Below are 26510 nucleotides of genomic sequence, written 5' to 3'. Positions count from 1 at the left end.
ATGTGGCGATTATTTGATCAATTGATAGTCGGATATGCGACACGGTACTGTAGTTTTAATGAAAACATTTGTTTTCATCTGATATCAAATAAACAAAATTTATATGCCTTCAATGTTTACAAGCATTCACTTTGGCTGATGCCTCTGCCGCCGCTTCTGCTGCGACAAAACAATGGGGACGTGGATCGTGGCGGCACTTGGAGTCATTTCTTCAGCATCACCTTGAAGGTGACCCAGTAAAGGATATTGAAGACGAAGAAGGAGAGTGGGAAGAAAAGACGAGAAAATGTATCTATTTGCTGAGCACGGGCAATGAACTTTTTCCGCGCACTGGCCTCTATTTCCTGGAGAGATGGCGGGTGGAGAAAGCACAGGCAGACGAGCATCCATTCAAAACATTGTTCGTGGGAATAAGCCATTTTATATTCGCCAGTGTTAAATGCATTGTGAGTCTATCATTGCAATAACATGTCGACAATGCAGTATACATGTAAAAGGTATTCAATGGCAAATCTTGACAGGAACCCCAGCATGATTGCACGCCGAGATGATACGACGTAAGGTTGCTGCGTTTATTGTGCACAAGCTTGTGGCGACCACCAGCTCGAAAGAGCTGATATTGTGGCATTTTAAAAAAACATCTAGGCAGCAGAAGAATAGCAAGTCGACTGCAATGTTTAGTAATTTCGTAATTGTTGAGACTCATCATGAGAGTATATCCAACATTGCCTTCTAACGTCATTTGCGCCTCCAGTGTAGAGAGACCTCCTCTACACTGTAGGGACGGACGAGTTCAGCCTAAAACCAAAATTCAACCACAACGTCCAGCTGAAGAAGTGTAACGACTAACTTCCAGTCATCGAATCTGGTTAATTTGTGTTGGCACTATAGAAATGGGCACCCCTCAATTATGTATTTTTGTAAGCAATAGTGTACAGAATTCCCTCGTTATTCAAGAATTTGCTATCCGAGATGTTGGCAATCCGCGAATCGCATCTGGAACTCTACACGACTGCATCGAGAGAGAGAGAAAGTAATGTGGTAACGTCATGAGAGAGAATATGATGCGAGAAAGCGATGAGATAAAGTGATGAAAGAGAAAGTGATGAGATAGATTGATAACTTCTCAAAGCTTTAGAAGCATCTGCAGATATTGCGTACACGCAATAGGCAAATATCATCCACGAAATGTGCTATTTACACACAATTCCCATAACGTATCTCCTGCATAGTATGTTTTTAATGACACGTGTAAGTGGTCAATTTGGATTCCAGCGAGTAGGTGGCTGGTCCGCTGTACAGTCCCCATCGTCGTCGTCGCTGTATAGTCAGCCAGCTATATAGTGAGACGCCGGCGATGTAGCTGTATGAGTGGGTAAGCTATACGTAGCCCAGTGTATATGTTACTCAGTGACTCTGCCTGTAAAGTGTGAGAAATAAAGAAGGAGCCCTCTACAAGTCGTGTCTCGGAAGTTGCTCACTACATTTGGAGTCAGAAGTGGTTATCTCCTGCTTTAGCAAATTTGTACATGGAAAATTTTGAAACAAGAGCACTTGTCTCGAGCACATTAAAACCATCCTTTTGGTTTAGATATGTGGATGACACTTTGGTTGTCTGGCCACATGGTAAAGATACACTTAACGATTTTCAAAATCATCTCATTGCACAAAACCCAGCCATCCAGTTCACCATGGAAATGGAGGTGAATAACACACTCCCGTTCCTGGATATTTTACTTGGACACGGCCTAAATGGTAAAATAACACAGCGTTTACAGAAAGCAAATGCACACTGATGCCTATCTGAATGCAGATTCGCATCATCACCCAGCTCAGAAATCCTCTCTTATCAAGACGCTCATACATCAGGCTAAAATAGTGTCAGATGGTGAAAGTCTAGTGAGAGAGATTAAACATGTTAAAGAAGCACTAAGACAGAATGGCTACAATAATGCTCAAATTAAGAGCACTAAATGCCAAATCATGATCGCAAAGAAACACTGCTGAAAGTGATCAGATTGTTAAAACAATTAAAATACCATATATCTCAGGAGTAACTGACAAATTAGCCCGTGTTTTGCGAAAGCAAAACATTACAGTAAGATTTGGTACAGTACACAAAATTCAAAAACTAGTAACTTGCAATAAAGACGAATTACCTAAATTATCAACAGAAGGTGTATATCGGATTAATTGTTTATGTGGCAGATGCTATATTGGACAGACTGGGCGTAACATTAGTGTAAGAATAAAAGAACACCAAATAAATATTAAACTATCTCAAACACAACTGTCGGCAGTGGCAGAACATGCTTGCCAACAGGGACACTCAATTGATTTTAATAACGTTGAAGTGTTGTGTAAAAGATTTACAACTGGCAAAGACTAATTAGAGAATCCATTGAAATTGAGAGAAACAGAAATAACTTTAACCGCTCGGACAGCTACAGGCTTAGTGCGGCCTGGAAGCGTATTATTAAATAATACATATTACAATTCCTTATAGGGGAACTAACGTAGCATATAATTACAATAACACACATTACAACTGATTACTAATCTATAACTCACATCGTACAATTGCCTGATTACTAATCTAGTATATAATTACAATAACCCCCCCTCCGTCTAAAATCGTTGCACCTGATGAGTTAAATGATGACGTCACCCTGCTTCTGCTCTATTTAAGACCGGGAGCAAGAGCAGAGCCTCACCATTCTGGCAAATTGCCGGATGATGCTGGATGCAATTACCAGCGAAACGTGATACTCAAAAACTGTAAATGTTGTGGTTTCACGCTTCAACACACCGGTGGGCTAAAGCAGTGAACTATTTGTCTTTTGTCAACGTGACACTTTTTTGCTGATTGGCCGTGTCGGGTGGTGGAGGGTTACGACACATTTATAAATAACGCGATCTAACCCAAAAACGTTGATTATGAATAATATTGGTCGCGAAAGCCTACGTGTTAAACCAAAAAGGAAAAAGTCGACATATCAGAAGAAACGGAACCCACCTATAGTGTCTTCCAACGAGGACAAGGATGATACGCGGAGCCCCCCAGCAGCTCACGGAACCATGGTCCTGGTTACCGACCCCGCGGCCGCAGGACTGATTGCGCCAGAGGCGGAGGAGACGGAGGCCATTTTCCAGCAGCCGCAGTCCAAAGATGGATGGCGGATGGTGGCGACGCAAACTCGAGCTGCTGCGGGCGACGGTCACGCAGCTTGTTACACTCATGAGCGTGACTGCAACGACGGGTCTGGCCGAACGAACCTCGCCGGAGAGAGCAAAGCAAGCGCCGGCGACCAACGTCCAGGCAGAGAAGACCACGTGTTACACAAAACGTGGGAGAATCGCGGCCGGGGCCGCCATTTTGTGACATGAACGGGAATCGCCAGAGGCGGCGACGGCTCCAGCAACACATGGGAGAGGAGCTGATCGGCCCCGTCGGTTGCCTCAGGTACAGGAATTTGTCGCAGCGGCTGGCGACTGGAGTGTTTTCACCCAGCACTTCGAAGCAGAGTTTCGGTCAGTGGACTAGACCGAGGAGGAAGCCTTGGGAGCTCTGCTGATGGCACTAGATGACGACGCCCTTGCGGTATTCCAGGCCAATCCTGCCGAGAAAAGGCCACCCTTAAAAGTGCGTATAGCGAGATGGTGGCCGTGTACGATCTGCCTTCTAACACGTGCAATAAATTCCTACAGCAGAGGCGAGAGGAGGCCGACACGCCTCTCGCCTACCGCAGCGCGCTGTTGGCATTGGGAGATGCGGCATACCCGGCGGTGGACCCGAAGGCCCTCGACTCTCTCGTTATGAAGAGGATGTTGGGGCTAGCGCAGGAGATGGGGATTGTCCTGCCAGTAATCGACAAAGATGCGCAGATGTCTCGTTTGGCTGCCAGATGCTTGCCGGCCCATGAGAGCCTGCACCAGTGGTCCCAGATGGTGGTGTGGACGGGGGAACCCGGATGAGAAGACGACCCGGCTGACTGGTCGCCATGGGGCATTGGGGTACAGCCTGCCATGGACCCGCCACCGGACAGGGAGGTCGCGGCCACGGTTCCAGCATGGAGTCGGAGTCGTGGGGAGGCCCCGCGATGACCCAGGGGCTGGAGACCGAGGGCAGAGGGAGATCGCCTGCTGCGGAGGCCCGCTGTCAACTGTTTCCATTGTGGCCAGGGGTGCCAGAACTACGCTCGACCCCCGACGACGGCTCTGACGTCATCCGCCCTGCCGATGGCCACATCCCAGCCCTGACATCTAGCTGATAGTGCCGCTGAGCGGCAGGAGTTAGCCGAAAAAGGGTGGCCTAGCTCAAACACACAGTGGAGGAAGTTGGCGCGCCAGATGATTGCGGCCGCGGTTGGTTCCTAGTCGGTGATGGGTTCCATCCAGGGTATCGAAGATCGTGTCCTAGTGGACACAGGTGCTTCCGCCACGATTATCTCGGGTTATGATTTTTTATTTGTTACCGTTGGTGAATGCCGGTGTTGAATGCATGCATCACGGCAAATGGAGGGAGAATGGGGATGGTAGGGCAGATAAAGGCCCACGTTGAGATTTGCGAGATTGCGGTGGGCCGGGCCTGTTTTGATCTTGAGGATGCTAGCGGTGCCTGCCTCTTGGGTACAAATTTTTTTTAGTAGGATGCCCCTCAATATCCTGATTGATCAAGGCTGCGTGGAGATGCCGTCAGGCCATCGACTGTGTTTGTTGCAGTCTCCATATAAATGTACAATGGCGGGTGTCAGAGTCCAGGCCCTTGCCAGGGACTCGGTGCAAACCCCGCCAGACTCGCAAATGTTGGTGCCATTACGTTATTGCAAATAATTGCAAATTTCTGACCCGGAGGCGGGCGTCCTCTTGACTCCGTCTAATATGGCGACCCGTGGCCTGGTATTGGTCAGTGCGCAGACGATCCTTCACCTGAACCATTTTTGCAGGTGCTTAATGCGGGGCTGGGAACGGCTGTAGTCAGGCGGGGACGATGCTGGCTCACGCGATGGCTGTGTGTTTCGAGGGTGCTGGGCTTGCGCCCGCCGGGATTGTGGGTGCGGTGGACCAAGGTGTTGGTTTAGGCAGGACGTGGGCAGAGTCGTTGTGTCAGGAAAACGCACTGTTGTCCCCGGCACAGTGGGGAGAGTTACGGTGGCTAATGCGTGAGTTTTCGGATGTGTTCAGTAAGAGCAAGTTTGATATTGGCCGAACCTCCCTGTGCAACACCACATTGATATGAGTGGGGCTGCCCTGATTCGTCAGAACTCGTATCGGTTGAGCCCATGGGTGAAAGAGCATGTGCAACAGGCAGAGGAGGAAATGTTAGCCGCCGATATCATTTCTCCTTCTACCAGTCCTTGGGGAGCATCTGTGGTGCTGGTTGAAAAGTACGATGGCAGTTTAAGGTTCTGTGTGGATTTTGGCAAATTAAATAAGGTCTCAGTGGCCGATGCACACCCATTTCCGCAAATGGATGACTCCCTGGATGCGTTGTCCGGTGCGTGTTTTTTTCAACACTGGACTTATTATCGGGATTTTGGCAACTTCCCCTCGAGGAGTCCTCTAAACCTAAAACTACATTCCGAACGCCCCAGGGACTGTTCCAGTTGAATTGCCTCCCGATGGGTTTGCAATCGGCCCTGGCCACTTTCCAGTGGCTTATGGAATTAGTCCTAGCTGGCCTGCAGTCGGACTCCTGCCTCATCTATTTGGATGATATTATTGAGTTCAGTCGCACTTTCAAAGAGCATCTTCAGTGGTTGCGATCTGTGTTCTATAGGATGCGCTCGGCAAGTCTAAAATTTAAAACCGCTCAATGTCATGTGCTGCAAACCTCCGTGTGTTACTTGGGTCACATCGTTAGTTTGGATGGAATAGCCACGGACCCTGAGAAAATGGCATGCGTGCGAGATTGGCCGACCCCAAGTCTGTGGGTGAGGAGCACAGTTTTGTTGGGTTCGCATCGTACTACTGTAGATTTGTGCCGCAGTTCGCCACGGTGGCTAAACCTTTCCATGCCCTGACTGCCAAGAACCAGAAATTCAAGTGGGGGTCGAGGAGGAGGCTGTGTTCGTAGCCCTTCGTGATCGCCTTTCCAACACGCCCCCCCTTGAATATCCGGATTTCTCCCTGCCGTTTGTTCTGGATACAGACGTTAGCAACACAGGCATAAGAGCTGTCCTGTCCCAGGTTAAGAATGGAGAGGAGAGGGTACTTGCGTATGGCAGCCACGTCCTGTCCATCGCAGAACAGCGGTATTATGTCACCTGTAGGGAACACTTGGCCATGGTGTACTTTGTACAACAGTACAGGCCTTATCGATATGGCAGGGATTTTGTTGGTCGCACGGATCACTCGGCCTTTCAGTACTCCCTGCGAGTGGACCAACCTTCTGGCCAGCTCTCACGGTGGCTGTAAATACTTCAGGAGTACTCATTCCGAGTGATTTACCATAAAGGGGTGCGACATTGTAACGTTGATGTGTTGTCCCGCTTGCCCCCGGGGGTGCGTTGTGCATGTTCGTCAGGCACGGGCCGATGTAAACCTCCGGTGGCGGGGTCTCTGGCCGTCATAGCGGCGCTCAATGAGGGGGAACCCACCAAGGTGGTCGTGCCAGGGGACAGTACTTTGAATCTCACGAGTGCCGAGTGGGGGTGGTTGCAAATGGAGGATGTGTCCCTTGTGGCTTTGCAGCGTCGTGCTGAGTTGGGGCACAAAGAGTCTGCTCCTACAAATGCCCTGCGATCGGTTCTTCGGGACGGTCTTTTGATAAGGTGGAATGAGGGGCTGCACCGTCACCGTATTGTGGATCCCACCACCCTGCAGGGACAATTGACGCGGGTGGTGCACGAGGATAAATTGTTACACCTCGGGGTGCGGAAGACGTTGTTGACGTTCATAATAGAGTTTTTTGGGTTAGATCGCGTAAATATATAAATGTGTCGTTAAAACCCGCCACCACCCGACACAGCCAACTAGTCAGGGTTGTCACGTAAACAGAACATGCCAATTCGTCACTAGTACAGCAAGCTACAACATTTACAATATGAGTATGACGTTTTGCCAGTAATTACAACTAGCTTCATCAGGCGAAAGCCAGATTTGTGGAGATGTCTAACTGTTTCGTTTCTTATATAGAGGCGTAGATGTGGTGACCATGCTTCTGCGCTCTTGCGCAAAGTGGGCGGGCAGGATTACTGAGTCAACGTACATTATGCATGTGCATTATCGGAGCCCTTTGATCTTGTCATTCCTGTCTATTGCGTGTATTAAAATAGCCATACCAACGGTAATCCCTATTGAAGTGTGGTGCCCTTTATAGGCATGCATAAAAAATACATTATTTAAATGCATGCCAAAAAACAGACATCTCCACAAATCGTCGCCTAATGAATCTCGTAATTACTGGCGAAACGTCGTACTCAGATTGTAAATGTTGTGGCTTGGCTCTCCAATACACCGGTGTGCTGTACTAGTGACGAATTGGCACGTTCTGTTTATGTGACAACCCTTACTAGTTGGCTGTCGGGTGGTGGCGGGTTTTAACGACACATTTATATATTTACGCGATCTAACCCAAAAAAACTCTATTATGGATGATATTGGTCGCAAAAGCCTGCGTGTTAAATGTAGCATTTTGTCAAGGGCTGTACGGACTGCGCATGCAGAAAGCCACTGCTGAGGAAGTCCCAGCCTCCGTTGCAGTCCATCTCAGTGTCCCGGATTAACGAGTTGGTCGTGCTCGACATTCTGGGACCTTTCCCAGCCACGCAGAGAGGGAACACATTTTTCCTGGTAGGGGTGGAATATTTCTCTCGGTGGCCGATGGCCTGGCCATTGCCCGATCGCTTCCATTGCCGATGCGTTTTTGCACGGCTACGTAATGGATAAGAGAGACCCCCAGCAGCTTCTCACGGATCAGGGTCGGCATTTCTCATCGAAGCTGATGCGCGAAGTGTGTGACATGCTAGGCACTAAGAAAATAAGAATGTCACCATACCATCCCCAAACAGATGGTATGGTGGAACGCCTGCACAGAACCCTGACATCCATGCTCTTGTCAGGCGATTAGTGGGGCTCAAACCGATTGAGATCTACATGTTTGGAGGGTCTTGGCAGCATACAGAATGGCTTCTCACGCTTCCATGGGATTTTCAGAGTTTTTTCTCATGTATTGGAGGGACAATGAACCCCCCATGGAGGTTCAATTGGGCCTGTCAGAGGGCAGGGGAAAAACGACCTTGCCCACACCACTGCCAGTTACACTAAATGGCATGTCGGTAGCACGGGAAGCGGCCAAAGTAAACACCGCCAGAGCACAGGCGGCTAATTAAAAGAATGCGGGGCGGCATGACCATGTGCTGCCATGGGCCATAGGGGACCGGACATGGTTGCACTGCCCGCAGGTGCCGCTGGGAACGTCCCTTAAATTGCATCGGCCATGGCAGGGTCCCATGGAGGGAGTGGAGGTCAAGCGGCCGCAGTGCGTATGTATACAGGTGGGCCGTCACCGTTGGTATGTCCATCTGTCACGGTTTAAACCATATATTCCTCCCCAAACTGACACCTCATCTCTAAGTACTATACGGCCAGTGTCTGATGTGTCCGACAAGCTGGGGAAAGCGTGCGTCAGAAGCATTGTGTTGTAGTGCCCACAGTTTCCGAGCCCCTGAATGCGAGGGACCGCCGGCTAATACCCGGCCCACATCATCTAAGGAGTTGGGGGGGGGGAGTCGACCCCTTGCGGGCTTTTATGTGAGACCACATTGCCTGGAAAGAAGATGAAGTTCACCCCCAAGGATGGACTGGCATCAAGGACCCGGCTGAAATGTGCTATGTTCCGCTAATAGGAATCTCCCTGTGTGTGTGTGAGGGGGGCTTGGGGTCGGGGTGCGTGCGATACGCGTTGGGAATTTTTTTCCCCTTATTTTTTCCCTCCTCTCCCTATCTTGCCGAGTTGTGGAAGTTGCAATTCTTTAGTATTATTTTTAACTGCCTTTTCGGTCGTGGATTGTTCCGCCCGAAGAAAAAAAAGAATGTTGTTATCTTGGGGTTTTTAGAATCTTCTTGGTTGCGGAATTCTTCTGCCTGACTTGTATTGGTTTTGTTAGTATTAGCCAGGATGGCTATCTTTTAAACATGGGGGGGGGGTGATGTAGTGACAGGGTGCCATCTGTTCACCATGAAGGATAACTACGGGTATGGGTGCGCTATATAGCAGGGATCAGCCGGGAAGCTCCTGAAACCTGCATGAGAGTTCTAGAAGGGGCGTGTCCAGAGGCGGGGCTTGGCCACGCTGAGGAGTATATAAGAGGGAGGTAACCGGAGGTTCGGGGCTGTCGTGGGGATTCGGGTCCTGGCTGCCGTCGCTGTCTTCGCCGTCATCTCTTCATCATTGTCCGGCCATATAGCCAATCCGCTGTACGGTCCCCATCATCGTCATCGCTGGATAGTCAGCCAGCTATATAGTTAGACACCAGTGATGTGGCCGTATGAGTGGGTCAGCTATACGTAGCCCAGTGTATATGTTACTCAGTAACTCTGCCTGTAAAGTATGATAAATAAACAAGGAGCCATCTACATGTCGTGTCTTGGAAGTCGCTCACTACACATGTAAACCTACTTATCAGTAAAATAATGTAAATGGGTTCATTGTAAAATGTTGATCCAGGTATGCGTGCAAAGTTGCCAAGTGGATCAATGGATACTTGATGCAGCCCTGCCCATTGTGATACATCTTGTTACGTTTTACAGATATTCAAAACAAATGTTGCCATCGATCTGGAGTCCCTCATTTAAAACATAGAGGTTATGTCTATTTTCACATGCGTGTATATCACAACCGGTTCACAAATCTGTACCTGGAAATCAATGAGGCATCTATCCAAATGTGGGGTTGTGTGAAGAATTTGGTGTGAAAGAAACTAGTATAGCCTATGCCTTGTTCTCGCCTCTGCTGTCTCGTGTCAGTTTTCCTCTTTTTGCTCCGTACATTCTCCCCGCTCCTGCACCGCCGCTGTTTCTAATGCTACCCGTGCAACCTGCTCCTCATGCCATGCCTCACCCTTGCTCACTAACTGGGGTGCCCCGGTGGCGAGATGTTAACTACCTCGCCTGGTATACAGGAGTTCGTGGGTTCGATCCCGATCCCGATCCCGACCCTGACGCCTGTTGTATATTTGGAGTTACATGCGCTGAGGCAATTTGGCTGCTATAAATTTCCAAATGATAAGCCACTTCGTTGAGCTATCAGTTTTGGCCAGGTTGCTTCTGAAAAAGAGCTATATAGCTCAGTGGGCCTTACCTGGTAAAAAAGAGTTATTGTTTTTAGTTTAACTCTACTACCAGCTCAACTCCCAAATTGTCCAACTGACTCTCTTGTTTATCTCCCTCCCTGAGCCATTCTTTCAATCGCCTCGACCACATCCCTAATGACCCGATTGTTCACGCTATTGCGCTATTGCATTAGTGACTCTCTTTAATGGGCTCGTCTTTCCAGTTGCCTGACCTGATAATTGCCACCCTCCCCCACCTCTGACTCCACTATGACCCCCCCCCCATCTCCGCCTTCCTGCTCTCACGTCGATTCCTCCAGAAGGAAGCCACAAGTAATGTGGACACTAAGCCATATGTAGGTTTTCTATATACTGTATTGTATAGATATTCAACTTCAGCATTGCAATGGACAATGGAGAAGGTGGTAGATGTGGAAATTATAAATACCCGTTTCTTGTACTCTAATGCTAGTGCCTGGCGCCTACTCCAAGCCAGCCTAGTAGCATTCTGGAAAATATCGAGTGCGAAATTAACATCTGCTTTTCTTGCATCCATTAAGTTAATAATATCTATCATTTTGCCTGTGAATAAACTGGTCGAAAACCACAAAATAGCAACATGACCTGAAGAAAGTGAAAATAGCGGGCATCGATGTAAATGTCATAAATAACATTCCCCTTCCTCGGCTGCAACCTGCAACATACTGGAAGTAGTGAGGCAGAAATGAAAAGATGAATTTGAATTATGCACGAATAAATGGAACAACTCGACAGATGCATCTGGCGCATCAGCATTACAATGACAACAAAGACCTGCCACTACAATGCGTACATCCTCCCCGTACGCTGCTGCATGGCTCAGATACGTGGTCAATTACAGGCTCTCTGCGCAGAAAATAACGCATTTGACCAGTGGTGTCCATGACAGATATTCTGCAACCACTTCAGCAAGCAGATCACCATGCCGAGGTCGGTCATTGAACAGAATTTCCGGTGGAGACTAAAATTGTCAGGGTAAGTAGACTTCACCTCTTTGGATACGTTGCCCGGGCAGACATATCGGCCGATCACACCACCATCAACAGCCCACCGCGGCACTGGAGCCGACCTCTGGCCAGACACATTTTGATGTGGACGTGCGCCACTGAGGTTTATGTCAAACACCCACGGTCTTGGCACTGCTGTGTTAGTGCTCAGGACAGAGTCGCCTGGCGGCATCTTGTGGTGACCGCTATACTCTGGCCAGGGGCAAGCGACTGATGATGATGGTTAATGACATGGGCTATTTCCTTTTATTGGCTTTATTAGCCCTGCAGTGTTAATGGGGAACCTGGCAAGTGTTTATCTTCAGTTTGTGCACCACTGCAATTGCTCTGCCCTGGTGTGATTTAGACAGACGATTGGTACAGTCTAAGGAAGTACAACGCAATTGTACACGAGAGTCGCATGGAGGAACTCACCGGGTCTATGGGCATGCTCCTCTTTATGCTCTTCTTCATGAACCCCTGGCTCTGCCTGGATGTCACGTTCACTGCGGCGTACTCCAGCAGTGAGGCGAACACGAACAGCAAGCACGTCGCCATCCAAATATCCACCGCTTTGATGTAGGAGACCTGCAGCAGCAGTGGTACAAAAGTCATGAGTGCACATGTTCTTATTGTTAAGAGATAAAACGCGGATCCACCTTACAATTATTAAATAAAATTGTACTGGTTATGCATGTGTAATGAGCGACTTCCGTGGCACGTCGTGTAGAGGGTACTTCTTCTTAATTACTCACACTGGGCACAACACAGGCCAACACTTGTTCTTCCTCAGACTGAGTACAACACTAGATATGAACGTCTCTAATAGCTACACACAGTTTATCACTCGGCGTGGTGCCATCGCCCTCACTCGGCTACACCGCTGGCTGGTGGCGTGACGATGACGGCGATGGAAACCACGCCGGAGAACTTCCACGTGGCCGGACAACGAAGAGAGATGTTGGCAAGCAGCGACGCAGCCAGGACCCAAGACCCTACACACGAGCCCTGAGCTCTGGGTCCACTCCCCCTTATATCCCCCCAGGCTAGGCCCCGCATCCGACCACACCCTCTTGTGGAACCTTCGAGCAGGTTCCCGGAGTGACTCGGCTAACCCCAACTTTTAACTTTGCCCCAGATACACCTTCCCTGATTGGTTGTTACTTCTGTGCCCATACCCGGGATTCCCCTTCCAAGCCAGCAGGTGCCACCCTGTCATTACACATGTATGTTGAACTTCTTTCGCACTGTATGTAGCCAACCATGCTAAGTGGAGGTGCGGGAGAAGGACAACAAACTAAACACAAATCAGTCATTAAGAAATGTGCTTTCAATATAGATTATTTAAAAGTGCTTAGCTCTAGTGACTTCCTAATATCGGAAGGAAGAGCGTTCCAGACGGCTGCAGAAGCGCATCTGAAAGCGCGTGATGCGGTGACCATCTTTGTTCGATGGCCAGCCAAAAGCTGCCGCTGCGAGGATGACGCTTGATGGTGAAAGTTAGATCCGTGGGACCGTCGCTGTTGTGGGGTGTGGTAAGGTTTGTGCCACAGTGAGGGTCTCTCCGGTGACCTTAGGCAGTGACGCTCTTGCCCCCGTGCTCTGTGTGGTCATGGTGAGGACCGTGGTGATCCCCAGCGCCACACGGGCTGGGGCTGCCTCCATGTTTATCCAGAAGGAGACCCAGGAAATTATGACGATTAGCGCACTGGGCACATAGAGCTGGATCAGGTAGAAGCCCATCTCACGATGCAAAACGAATCTTGCTGAAATGCATGAAAAGTGACCTGTCGCAAAGGAGAGAGATTAGTGAGTGCAGTATGTGTTTAACGGCTGTGGCATAACATATTGAAACTACACCAATAACGAATTTATACATGACTTGAATCATTATAGAGAAATATAACTAAACACGGTTTGTATCAACGATCAGCATCAGCCTTGATTGCTGGATGAAGGCCTCCCCAAGCTGTTGCCAATCCTCATAGCCTCACAATGCATCCAAATTCTGCACACACACAGGCAAATTTCATCTGTTTTTAATTTAGAAGGGAGGGGGGAGGCAGGCAGCGGGGGGCTTTCACCGAATTTGAGACACATTTACGAGTACCCGTGCAGTACAGTGTAAAGTTTCACCCGTGAGAATGCAGCACTCCACACGGGTGGACACAAATTGCCTGTACCGCTGCTGTACAGCTTGTCGCAGGAGTCGGTGTCGATCTTGCTGCTCAGCACAAACTGTGGCAGGACAAGGTCCTTGGAGATGATCACGGGCTCCTCTTCGTCCCAGTGGAAGCTCAGGTCCGTCATGGTGTAACCAACTGTGCACAAAATGGAGAGAGAAAACATTTCTGACAGCGCAAACCCAAATTGATATGCCGTATGTTGAACTTATTTCGTACGGTACATAGCCAACCGTGCTAATCGGGCAAGGATAACAACAAGGTTCTAAAGGTTGAACATTTTAACGTAAATACAAAGATGACCGATCAAAAGTCACAAATTATTCTCCAAACAATCATCTTAATCCTAAAGTTTTCTTACTAAATTCTTACAAAATTACAGTGTATAACGAATCACGTGTTTCCATTTGTTAAAGGAACAAGCTATTGAATAATGCCAGAATATGCAATGCGGAATTTTTTTGGTACTGTAAAGATGTGTTGATGGTAAGCTAATGTTACGTACAGCTCTCCAGGAACATGTAGCACATCTGTGTGTCCATGGGGAAGTTGCGCAGATTCATGGGACAGGAAAGTGTCAATGTCAGCCTGCACGAACAAAACATGTATCATTAAAGGGTAGCATTTATCAATGCACCAATATACAACCTAGAACAATAGATGTGTATACACAAACAAAGATCCCCGTATAGCCTTAATAGACTGCTGGGGCAAGTGCTGTTAGCGAGCATCTATGAAGGCTGGAATAATACACTATGGAATGGGTGGCCATCACCACACCCGGCCGCCTTTGTCTCCCCAGTGACAATGTTTACACACCGTACCAGGCACTAATTTGAGACTGAGTCGACCTAGGGGAGGCCCAGGACCGGTTCAGATAATCTTCACTGGTGTTGCCTGTGAGCGGGAATTGAACTTTGGTCGTAGGGTTCTTAGAGCAGGGCGCGAACCACTACACTACCGCTCCCTACACATGTGCATACCTACATGTGTGATACCCATACATAAAACACACACGTTACATAATGTGTACTGGCCTGAAATTGACCTGGCCCAGGCATGAGGGGAGTGGGGAGGCACAAGTGGGGTGTTTTAAGAAATATCTGGAAAGGAGGTATAACTAACAGAGCGGTGAGGAGACAGGGAAAAGAATAGAATGTGAAAAATGGAAAGTGGAGGTCAGGATAAGGAATACAATGAGATGGTGGAGGTTCAGGATGGGAGGCTATAAAATAGAGGTCTGAGCGCGGAATGGTGATGAATTTGAAATGTTGCCATATGGCCCTAAATTGTACGAAAGGCCTGAACGCATTGACTTCAACGCAGGTTATGTTGATAAAGTTCTGTCCAGTCGTGCCTTAGGCGAGAGAGAACTTTTGGAGGTGGCTCCTTGATTGAGTAAAGTTATGCAAGTGGACACATTACTTGAAAAAAAACGTATTGAGCCTCAATTATGCTTTGTTTACATTTAAATTACAAAGGTTTATTACATATAAGTTCATTCGAACGTTGCTCAAGTTTGTAACTACTTAGGCTGAATAGCCATGCTTGACTCTCATTTCCATATGTCCTTGCCACTCAGGTCAAAGCTGACCTTGTGCACATTATTCCATTCTGAGGTTTGTAATGAATGTTGATTGGTCAGCTGTAACCAACCTCACAGTAAAAAGCACCAAGCCATTTTTGAATATCCTCAACATCTTGTTGTCAGTCGTGACCTCGTGAAAATAGGCACTCTTCTCATTGTCAAAGAAGAGGTCAGGTCTCCAGATGTACTGAATGTTGGACTGGTCGAGGTCCAAGTAGGGCTCAGGGTAGTGGCTGTAAGTCAGCCGAGGGTCGATCCACTTCTGCCGCAGGAAGATTGTCACCTGGTAGTCCTGGTGGAAAAGGCATCTAATTGTCATTCATCATCAAATCGAAACTGCGATGTTTTTTTAATGATTCATAATCGATGTTTTGGTTAGGCTACGTAATGATGTGTCCAAATTTGCGCCATTAAGACCCTCCACCACCCGACGCAGCAAAACAAATTAAATTGACGAATTTATAAGCGTTAATGTGCCAATTATTATTGTTTCAGTTCATAGGTAAGGTAAGGAACAATTCTCACAAATGTAGTAAATAGATACAATGCTTTTTTGAGACTACGTTAATCCAGGAAGTCAGAATGACTGGATGTTGATTATGACTTCCTGGATCTTGTGCTGATGATACTTGACGTAGTCTCAAGTAAAACGTCGTATCTAATTGCAGAATTTAGTTGTAAGAATTGTTCTGTAACTTACCATTGAGCTGCAACAATTATAATGCATGCTTGTAGATGTGAACATTTCATTTGGTGGCAGAGGATCTTAACACAAATTTGGTCAGGTCATTACGTAGCCTAACCCAAAAATCAATTGTGAACCATAACATTGGCTGCAAAAAGCTACACTTTAATTTAGTTTTTTAATGTATGCCTATCGACAGTCTTACCTCCAATGATCACATTTGGCTATGTAAGGTGCGAAAGAAGTTCAACATACATACACACAAAATAAATTTACAATCAGTGCATAAAAATAGCCTGATTAACTTCCAGTGGCAGTCATCACGTTCTCTTGATGAGAACTCATCTAACCATGTCGGATGAGTTGAATGCTAAATCATGCTCATACTCCGTGGGGGCATGAGGCACATGCACACCTAGACCCTAACTTCACGACTGCCTGCAATGTTTGGGGGCCCTTTAAGTGTGTTCGTTTTAACCAGGTGAGAACGCAGGAAACCAGGATGCTGTAGTCTCATTTGTAGGATAAAGTGATCTGTTGCCCAGAAACATTGACAGTGTTGTATTTATATCGCTGGCAGGCCCCGTCATTTTGAACCTACAACTGTGACCAATGTCCAAACGCACACCTAACATCCGTTGCAGTGACCTGGGCAGCCTGCGGAAGAAGCCGCCACTCGGCCAGGCTCACGGGCCCAGGCGCCCTCGCATGCGCGCTAGCTCCCGCTTGGGTTGCGCAGCGACGCGTTCCCTGTGAGCTGCTGCCGGCGAAGGAATGGGTAGAGCCCAGGGGCCTGAGTACAGAAAAAACTGTGTAAATTTCTACCAGGCAGTGATTTGCGTACGCTCAAAAATCGCGTAGAGCAAAATGCGGAGTATATGTATATTGAACTTCTTTCGCACGGTGCATAGCCAACTGTACGTAGCCAACCATGCTAATATATGCATGTCGCAGCCGTTTTGCAAATATGGACATGCCATCAGTGGTTGCTAGAGGTTAAGTCATCACTCCCACTACACCAGTCAATCAGTTGCCATGAAAATAATCCTGATGCAAATGGCTATTATGGTTGCATCAAGCCCCTGAATGACATGACCGCCATGATGTGGCTGAGGCAAGTTGTACTTTACAGCACGTGTTATTATTTGAATTTCGATTTAAAGCTTTCGTGACTGCAGGGATTCATCTTCTTGGTTTTTTTCGGTAAAGTCACGTAGAAGGGAAGTAATAAAATAATAAAAATAAAACATAATAAAATGAAACAATTCTCACGACGTTTCGGCCACAACGCAAGCAGCCGTCCTCAGGTGAAGAATGAGACACTTCAAGCTAGGAACTTACATATAAGCTGGGTTGGGGGTGGTAGAAGAGCGCCTTAACAAAAAGAATGTGCATATCAAGATGAGTTTAGCATATACATGGGAAATGCGCAGGGGGCGGGGGGGCTTCAAAGTCATACCATGCCCACGCACTATGCAGGATCAAGAGCACCAAGGGGGGGTGCAGGTGTAGTGGTGGTGTTGACGTGCGCCGACTGTGACAGTGATGGATCACGGGGCGGCGCGGGGTGCGGGGTTGGGCACGCGTTGTGGGCGTGGTGTGGACGCGCGCGCCGGGAGTGACAGATGACGGGGCGGCGCGGCGTGGGTGGTGAGGCACGCTGAGATGTGGGAAAACAGGATCGTAGCCAGCGCCCAGTGATTGGTCGAATAAGATGGGTGCTCGCAGCGACGTCCGCAGGTGGGGTATAAAGGGGGACGCGCGAGAGCACTCGGGGAGAGTTACCCAGTTGAAGACCCGAAGACGGAGCTGAAGACCTAGTGCCCCGAGACCCCTAGTCCCGCCGTCCTTGTGGGGACCGGGGCCCTGTGTGGCTCGGAGGCGAGACTGTGGGACCCGGGGTCCGACGCCCACGTGGGTCGGGCTGGGGACCCACAGTCAAGACGGACACCCCGGGCAGGGAGTGTCCCGAATAGCTCAGTAGGCGTTAGTCGCCAGGGTAGCTAAGAGGGCGTTAGTCGCCAGGGTAGCTAAGAGGGTGTTTGTCACCCGAATAGCTCAGTGGGCGTTAGTCGCCAGAATAGCTCAGTGGGCGTTAGTCGCCAGGGTAGCTAAGAGGGCGTTAGTCGCCAGGGTAGCTAAGAGGGTGTTTGTCACCCGAATAGCTCAGTGGGCGTTAGTCGCCAGAATAGCTCAGTGGGCGTTAGTCGCCAGGGTAGCTAAGAGGGCGTTAGTCGCCAGGGTAGCTAAGAGGGTGTTTGTCACCCGAATAGCTCAGTGGGCGTTAGTCGCCAGAATAGCTCAGTGGGTGTTTGTCGCCAGAATAGCTAAGTGGGTGTTTGTCACCCGAGATACTAAGTGGGTGTTAGTCACCCGAGATACTAAGTGGGTGTTTGTCACCCGAGATACAAAGTAGGTTTAGTCACCTGTGAACGAGTTTGGTAAAATAAAGAGTGTGTTACCCGTGAAGTCGTCTCCCGCCGAGTTACTACATTACACAGGGATTAGCATTAACAAAGGAAAGGAATGCCAATGATATGTAGCTGCAGTAACTAAACAACACCGTAGAAAACTAAGGTATAAACTACATACAAAGACTAAAATATAAACTGCATAGCACCATCAGTATACTTACTATACTCTACAATAAGCTGAGTTACTAACGGCAAGTAATACATTACAATACTACGTCGTAAAAGTTATATAATATGCTTCCATCTAAACTTTATTCTCTTACATCAACCGAGCATATACCGTACTATATACTGCCATAGATAAACCCAACATTAAATTATATACTGTATTGCAATAAACCACATTTCAACATAACACTATGTATTATTCTACCTACCCTAATGTGTATCAAAATTGTTTATTACGTCCTTCCAATGATTGCTAAGCCAGAATCCATCTTCTCGATTAAAATTGTCTCTGTGTTTGTATATGTGGATCGCCTCATGAACGAATCTCTCATGATAGCCAGGTGGCTTGCAGAGAACCTCTGTCTTGGAGAAGTCAATGTCATGTGAGCCCACTGAGTTGTAACAGTGATCTGCCACGGCTGAGGTGTTTGTCCTACCGTGTTTCAGGTCAGCTTTATGTTCACGGATGCGGTCCGAGACATGTCGTTTGGTTTGTCCAATGTAACTGCTACCACAGAGGCAACTTAGTTTGTAGACACCAGGGTGCTGTATGTCTGGAACCACATCTTATCCGACCATGAACACATTTCCAGTGAACTCAAACACATACGCCAAGCTCTTAAGGCTAATGGTTACTCCGACTACACAATCCGCAAAGCCATCTCTCCAGCCATCAAGAAGGATCCTGTTGAGGAGCCTTTCAAGACCATCACCTTACCTTACATTGCTGGGGTCACAAAAAAGATCTCCAAAATCCTGATTAAACACAAGATCCAGGTCCGATTCAACACAGTACATAAAATCCGTGATCTGGTACCGTCTGTAAAAGATGTGGTTCCAGACATACAGCACCCTGGTGTCTACAAACTAAGTTGCCTCTGTGGTAGCAGTTACATTGGACAAGCCAAACGACATGTCTCGGACCGCATCCGTGAACATAAAGCTGACCTGAAACACGGTAGGACAAACACCTCAGCCGTGGCAGATCACTGTTACAACTCAGTGGGCTCACATGACATTGACTTCTCCAAGACAGAGGTTCTCTGCAAGCCACCTGGCTATCATGAGAGATTCGTTCATGAGGCGATCCACATATACAAACACAGAGACAATTTTAATCGAGAAGATGGATTCTGGCTTAGCAATCATTGGAAGGACGTAATAAACCATTTTGATACACATTAGGGTAGGTAGAATAATACATAGTGTTATGTTGAAATGTGGTTTATTGCAATACAGTATATAATTTAATGTTGGGTTTATCTATGGCAGTATATAGTACGGTATATGCTCGGTTGATGTAAGAGAATAAAGTTTAGATGGAAGCATATTATATAACTTTTACGACGTAGTATTGTAATGTATTACTTGCCGTTAGTAACTCCGCTTATTGTAGAGTATAGTAAGTATACTGATGGTGCTATGCAGTTTATATTTTAGTCTTTGTATGTAGTTTATACCTTAGTTTTCTACGGTGTTGTTTAGTTACTGCAGCTACATATCATTGGCATTCCTTTCCTTTGTTAATGCTAATCCCTGCACCTCCCCTTGGTGCTCTTGATCCTGCATAGTGCGTGGGCATGGTATGACTTTGAAGCCCCCCCGCCCCCTGCGCATTTCCCATGTATATGCTAAGCTCATCTTGATATGCACATTCTTTTTGTTAAGGCGCTCTTCTACCACCCCCAACCCAGCTTATATGTAAGTTCCTAGCTTGAAGTGTCTCATTCTTCACCTGAGGACGGCTGCTTGCGTTGTGGCCGAAACGTCGTGAGAATTGTTTCATTTTATTATGTTTTATTTTTATTATTTTATTACTTCCCTTCTACGTGACTTTACCGAAAAAACCAAGAAGATTATTATTTGAAGTAATGTAAATGCATTATATATGCGAGTGTGTTAGAGTGCATGCATGTCAATGTTCGAGTGTGTTTTGTGTGTGTGTATATCGTAATCTGTCGGCCGTAATAGGTACTCATTGACAATGTTAAAAGATTATATGGGGGATATTTTCCGATTTGTGACAGTGCATATCTGTGTGTAATTGTGCACGGGTGTGTATTTATGATAGTATGTGTTATATTTGTGATAGCATCTGTGTGGACATAATGGCATACAAAGCTGGTCCTGACTGCCCGTGAGATCTCGTGGAAGTGTACACTACCCGCTTGCATACATCCCATAGAGGATTAAAAGTGGGACAAATCTTTGCCTGTGCATTTCATAGAATTGGGCGTACCATTCGTTACTGAGGCCCCAGGACTCAGCTGTATGCATCACATGGGAAGATGAATGAGACACGCATGGCAAGAGGGAGAGGAGTGTGGCTCATGCGGTGGGTGACTCAAAGCAGTCGGAGGGCGGAGGTCAATATTACCATTTTTGTACAATTTTTTATTTTACCAGCTAAGGCCCACTGAGCCATGTAGCTCTTTTTCATAAGCGACCTGGCCACAAATGATAGCTCAACGAAGTGGCTTATCATGTGGACATTTATCGCAGCCAAATACTCTAAATGCATGTTTCGAAATGTGGGTGGATAAAATATTAGGCACGTGACTGGGAATACAGTAGTCCCTCAGTTAACGCTTTTTCGGTTGACATTTCGCCTCCCATAGGACCCCATGGTTTCGACTAACGTGAAATTTTGACTAACGGTATGTTCAAGTTTTGCACGCGGGCGCCAAAATTCGGCCAATCCGAGCACTCGTAAGTGGGCTGAGTCATGCCCTCAGCCAACCTGCAATGCCCATTTATGAGTATTTAGACCTCAACTGGCTTTGTTTACATTACGTTTTCTGTTTTGGCAGCGGAAACAGCGCTCTTGCATCTATATTGATTAATTCATAATTGGCTTCTCTTTTGAGTTGGATTGTATTGTTATGTTTTTTAAACTATAACCTCCGCCACACAAAAAAGCCAAACAAATCAAGTTGTCCAGCGAGCAAATGTGCCAATTGACTTGTTTTTTTGTCAGCAAACCAGCTTATTGAATACAAATAAATATGCATCATAACATTGGTCATGAAAGCCTACTTATCAAATTAACTTCTACATTAACAATTGGAACTTGGCCAAATTAATGTATTTAATTAATAATGGCACTCAAATCATGTGTACATGTCAATACCATGGTGGTTTCTTCAATCGATCCAAAGCTCTTGATGTAAACGCTGCAATTGACATTTACTGTAGGTCCTGGAAAAAAAAAAATTACTGTTATGAGTCAACATTCCTCCACGAAACCCAGCATTGCATTTTGATGCAATTGAAATCAATATACCCAATTCAAACGATTGCATATATACGTATTAATAGTTTTGTAATACGTTAAATAAATTACCTATTTCATATCTCCACATGCATGCCCTTTTTACTTCGTGGGCTGTCCTGTTTCGGTTATAATTATGCGTTGTCTTGTGTATGCCTGTTTGGTTTGTCTTGGTCTGTTTCGTTTGTTGAAACCATGAGCCTAAAGCAATCCTCTATTATGGATTTGCGTATAATTTGCAAATCATAAATTATCACACGTGATTTGATGTATGCGAATCTAAACATTAATTTGTAACTATGAATCCGACGCGCCATTTGGTGTGGCGCCCTGCCCAGGCAGTTCCTGCATCCTGTAATAAAGGTCGTTGAGGCGACTTCTGGAATCTGGTCCTTTTATTCAACTTGCATTACAGCTTTCCTTCACGCTGCTGACAGGCAGCGTGAGAGGGATAGATAGAGAGAGATGCACCGCCACGTGGCAACCTGGAGCCCCGCTCACGCGTGACGCCCTTCCTCCGTTCGTTCCCGTTCTGACCACGTGTCGTTCGTCTCCACCCCTATTTAATACCCGGGTCACGTGGTACATTTCCACCAATCCTGGTTAGCCTCCATGGAATATTCCAGGCTCCCTCGTAGGCTCCCGGGACCACGTCCCTGACTCATCTCCCCATTGGCTGTGGCCAAAGCCAGCAGAACCAATTCTCTACTTACGGCTGTTACCTTTCCATTACGTCAGGGCCACGCCCCTAGGCTTCCCCCCATTGGCTATAGACCAGGACCGGCAGAGCCAATCATCATGACGAGTTGTGATACGTCAGTGAGCCGGATATATCCTCACATTACAATCCCATGGCCCCAATGTCCAGAACTACAGGTGGGTGAGCCATCGCCTCCCAGATGTAGATTCCTTTGATAAAGTATCCCAATGGCAAGAAGACATCATCTTCTGGAAGAGGCCATGAGGTGTCTGCTATGTTAGGAGAGGGGGACGCCATCGTTATAGTAGGAGAGGCCATACGGAGCGAGAGGAGGAGGCTGGTGTGTTCGGAAAGGGCACTATATGAATCCGAAATAAAATAGAATAGATTTATGCCTGGGAACTAACCTGGGCAGTTGTTGGGAGAAGCCAGGAGACCTGCCTGGAGAAACTATGACAACGTTTTAGCTGTGGGTGAACCTTTAGAGACTGCTGCTGCGGACTTTGACTGCTAAAGACTGCAAATTATTTGTGCCTCGTGCTCAGAACTGGCTGTTGGGCCTCTACCCAGATTCACCTTGGCTACAGACGAGTGCTCACACTTATTTCAACCACCGAGTGCTACCATGTCTTCAAATACAGTGGACACCATCCTGTGTTTATTGCAGTGCCGTAGCCCAGAGTTTGAGAGGAAAAGAAAGTGTCATAAATTAGTGATCACATCGATGGTGATACAGTGCTTAGTCTCACGTGTATTTAGTGATACAGTGTTTAGTCTAGCATTTAGTTAGTGATAGTGTCTATCTTCACATTTACTTGATGATACGTCTAGGCTAGCGTTTGCTTCGTGATGCAGTGTTTAGTATTTATCAGCACAGTCCCAGTGACTGAAGTCACTGAGAAAATAGCTCTCAGTACAGTGTTACAGTTCCAGTGACTACAAATGCCTGGGAATAGATCTAAGTATAGTGCACCAGTGACTCAAAATTCCTGGGAATAGATGTCAGTACAGTGTAACAGTGTCAATGACTATAAATGCCTGAGAATAGATCTAAGTTCAGTGTCACAGAGTTGCAGTGCCAGAGACAGGAGACACCTGAGAGCCTATCATCAGTACCACTCAGTTTTGCAACCTTGCCACCTCTGCAACTCTACTGGGTTCGTGTTCAAGCTAACATCTACACGCATAACCCTACTCTGTTCATGCCGAATGCCTTTTGAGCTATATGAGCTTGTGACCTCTGCACCTTGCTTGGCTGAGAACTGTGCAGCCCAACTCTACCTGCGTGTTGCGGCCTGTGAGCTTGCAACCTCGGCGGCCCCGTTTCGTGAGCTTAGGTGCACGCCCCTGCTTGCTTGGCTAAAACACTTGAGTCTGGACTTTCATCGCTAGCCATTAGGACTTTGTTAGTCTTGTTATATCCACAATATATAATGCTGATTGGAATTACCGGCGAAACGTCACGGTACTCGAATTGTGAATGTTGTTGTGGGTTTACTCTCCAACACACCAGTGTGCTGAACTAATAATGAATTGGCATGTTTTGTTTACGTGGCAAACCTTACTAATTGGCTGTGTCGGGTGGTGGCGGGTTTAACGACACATATATACACGTTCTAACCCCAAAAACCTCTATTATGGATAATATTGGTCGAAAAAGCCTAAGTGTTAAACTGAATCTAGTTATAACTTGACCGAGTGCTTTCTGCTGCTGTTAACGTTGGTCTTGTTAATATAACTTGCACCATTTATTGTTCTTAAAACCCATGAAAACCCTTGCACATATCCGTATGGAATTAATTGCAAACACCATTGACTTTTGTTCTGTTTGCCTTGAGCTTGTCCCTGGAATTGTTATTTTGATAGGTCCATGGTTCGAGACAAATGCAACTGAGATTCCGTTTGTGTAACTTGTATCAGTCCTTTATTTTACATTGGACCATAACTAAATCTGGAGGTGATGTTGTCAATAAATGTTGGAGGAAACTAATTAGTAACTGGACTCCATCTCACGTTCGTAGGCAGCTGTTTGGGTTTGTCGACACTCGTGCATCCTCTTTAGAGGAAGTTTTGAGTTTCAGCAAATTCGGAGTTTCTCCAAATTCGCCTTTTGGAGGCGATAACCCCAAAACTCAACCCTTGCACGTTGTAGACATATCAGAAATGCCTCATCGTGCAGAATGCTCTGACAAATTTATAAGATGAAACACTGGTTGAAGTTCATCTGATGATATGTTGGATTACGCTATGTGTAAAAGCAGAAGTGGTACAAACTTTCAGCAATTACCTTCTTCCAAATTGTCAATCTGGCTCAATTTGTGCTGTTTGGTAACTGGTATTTGTAGAATAAAACTAGACGTTTTATTCAGTATAAAATAGATACCTCCAAAGTTGGGCCGGATTCTGTGATCATAACCAGATGTTGGGCCCAGCAGCTTGTCCAGGAACTCGGTAGGGGTGATGGTTGGGCCACTTGTTGGATCTATAGGAAATTCCAAACTGGATAAACAAACACACGTACATTTCAGTATACTCTATATAGGGTTCGACGTGAAGATTAACAAGATAAGGTCCAGAATCCTAATATACATTTATAGTATAGTTGTCTTGTGCCATTCAGTGACATTTGAGTCAGAAGTGTTTAGCTCTGGAACATCATCCACATTTCTGGACTATTCCAAATGTCTCAAGCTTCAGTAGAAAAACACATTCAGTGATGGCTGTGGTCACTCAATGTTGCTTTTTGTCAAAACACATGTAATCTGGTATGTAGGTATATTGATTTTACTGGTAATAGAATATGGATTTTAAAATAAATTTCCCAGCCACTATTCAAGCCCAGGAGCTTTATAACTTAACAGGAAACATCTAAGTCTGTGTTCTTCATTGCAAGGCCCACGGGCCACTGGCACCATCATGCTGTCAAACCCCAATGGTTTCAAATGTGTGGTGGCCCTCACACCGATGTCACATCGGTGAAAGTGGCCCCCCTCTAAACATCTGAACAGTAGTGAAGAACACTGCTGTAAGCCATTGCACTGTAGTGGAATAAGACGACTGTAATATTCGATGTGTAATGAAATTCCTATAATCGCAACAACGTGAAATGACGTGTGAGTAGTTTTACTGCTTTTGAGAATAAATGTCTATTCTCCACTGCTCTCATCGGCCACTTTTTTTTTGCAATTTGATATCAGTCTGTCTTGAATAACTGCTCTAGGTAAACATGTTATTACGTGTTTTTTCTGCTTGCGTCTCTCTGACAGAAACATTTAATTATTTAGCGAGATCGTTGAACGAGACTTTTATTTTGCTTATATTTATGTTTATCTCTCGTTGGCAGCCGTTTCATTTAATTTCCATGAAAATGTATTTGATTAATTCAAAATCGATGCACTCATTCAAGCTTTAAAAAAACAATGTTTAAATTAAAAACAATATTTTGAAAGATATTTGCAGAAGGTGGAACGGTTACACTGATATTACATGAAGCAAAGAAAATATATTAGAAGGGGATACCTCGATGTTGCAAAACTTATTCACAGCAACATTATAAGGTGATTTCAGAAAATTGGAATGGAGAGACGGGGATCAAAATAAGTGAAGATGGACTTTGGCTCAGCAATCATTGGAAGGACGTGATAAACCGTTTCGGGTCTGAACTGATTGTGTTCACGTTTACGGTGACTTTCAGACCGCAGTCCATTTGCTGGCATTGGCTATATATCTTTTGTAGTCTCCTCACGGAATGGAGTCTTTTCTCTGCTGCAAGTCTCCTGCTACCACTCTCCCATTGACATATTTCGTTGCTTCCTCTTAGTACCTTTCAAGCGACGGTCAATGGGATGGTGTATAGCAGATTGTATAATAATAAATAGTATAACAGTGTAATGTCTAATATAATGTATAAAGTAAAATATAGTATCGTAATTGTATAGTGAATATACAGCAGTGTGGTATACAGTAGGGTGGGTGTGATGTCACCCGCATGTGGAAGCGTTACGTGGTGTGCCTGCTGACGTCACGCACCCCCCCCCAACCTCTGCGTAGGCCGTGTATTAATCCAAGACAAGAATCCAAGTCTCGGGCGAAGCCGGTTAGTAATGCTAATATTTTATATGTTTTACAATCCGCATCTAGGG

At 46.3% G+C, this 26510-nt stretch overlaps 1 protein-coding gene across 1 annotated transcript in view; it reads right to left on the bottom strand.

Annotated features, from left to right (window-relative positions):
- Window positions 1–203: 203 nt before the first annotated feature.
- The window catches only part of LOC144934678 (glycine receptor subunit alpha-3-like), a 37336-nt gene continuing 11029 nt past the window's right edge, over window positions 204–26510 (bottom strand). Inside the window, exons 2-9 of the mRNA XM_078860728.1 lie at window positions 24752–24867; window positions 21528–21595; window positions 15139–15362; window positions 13988–14070; window positions 13483–13620; window positions 12872–13086; window positions 11735–11887; window positions 204–344 (exon numbers count right to left, since the gene is read on the bottom strand). Of these exons, the coding sequence (XP_078716854.1) occupies window positions 204–344; window positions 11735–11887; window positions 12872–13086; window positions 13483–13620; window positions 13988–14070; window positions 15139–15362; window positions 21528–21595; window positions 24752–24867 (1138 nt within the window). The remainder of the gene's footprint in view (window positions 345–11734; window positions 11888–12871; window positions 13087–13482; window positions 13621–13987; window positions 14071–15138; window positions 15363–21527; window positions 21596–24751; window positions 24868–26510) is intronic.

This window comes from Lampetra fluviatilis, chromosome 11, assembly GCF_964198595.1.
Source record: "Lampetra fluviatilis chromosome 11, kcLamFluv1.1, whole genome shotgun sequence".
Classification (NCBI taxonomy): Eukaryota; Metazoa; Chordata; class Hyperoartia; order Petromyzontiformes; family Petromyzontidae; genus Lampetra; species Lampetra fluviatilis.
The sequence above is the reverse complement of the archived record's forward strand: the minus strand, read 5'-3'. Positions and strand labels throughout refer to the sequence as shown.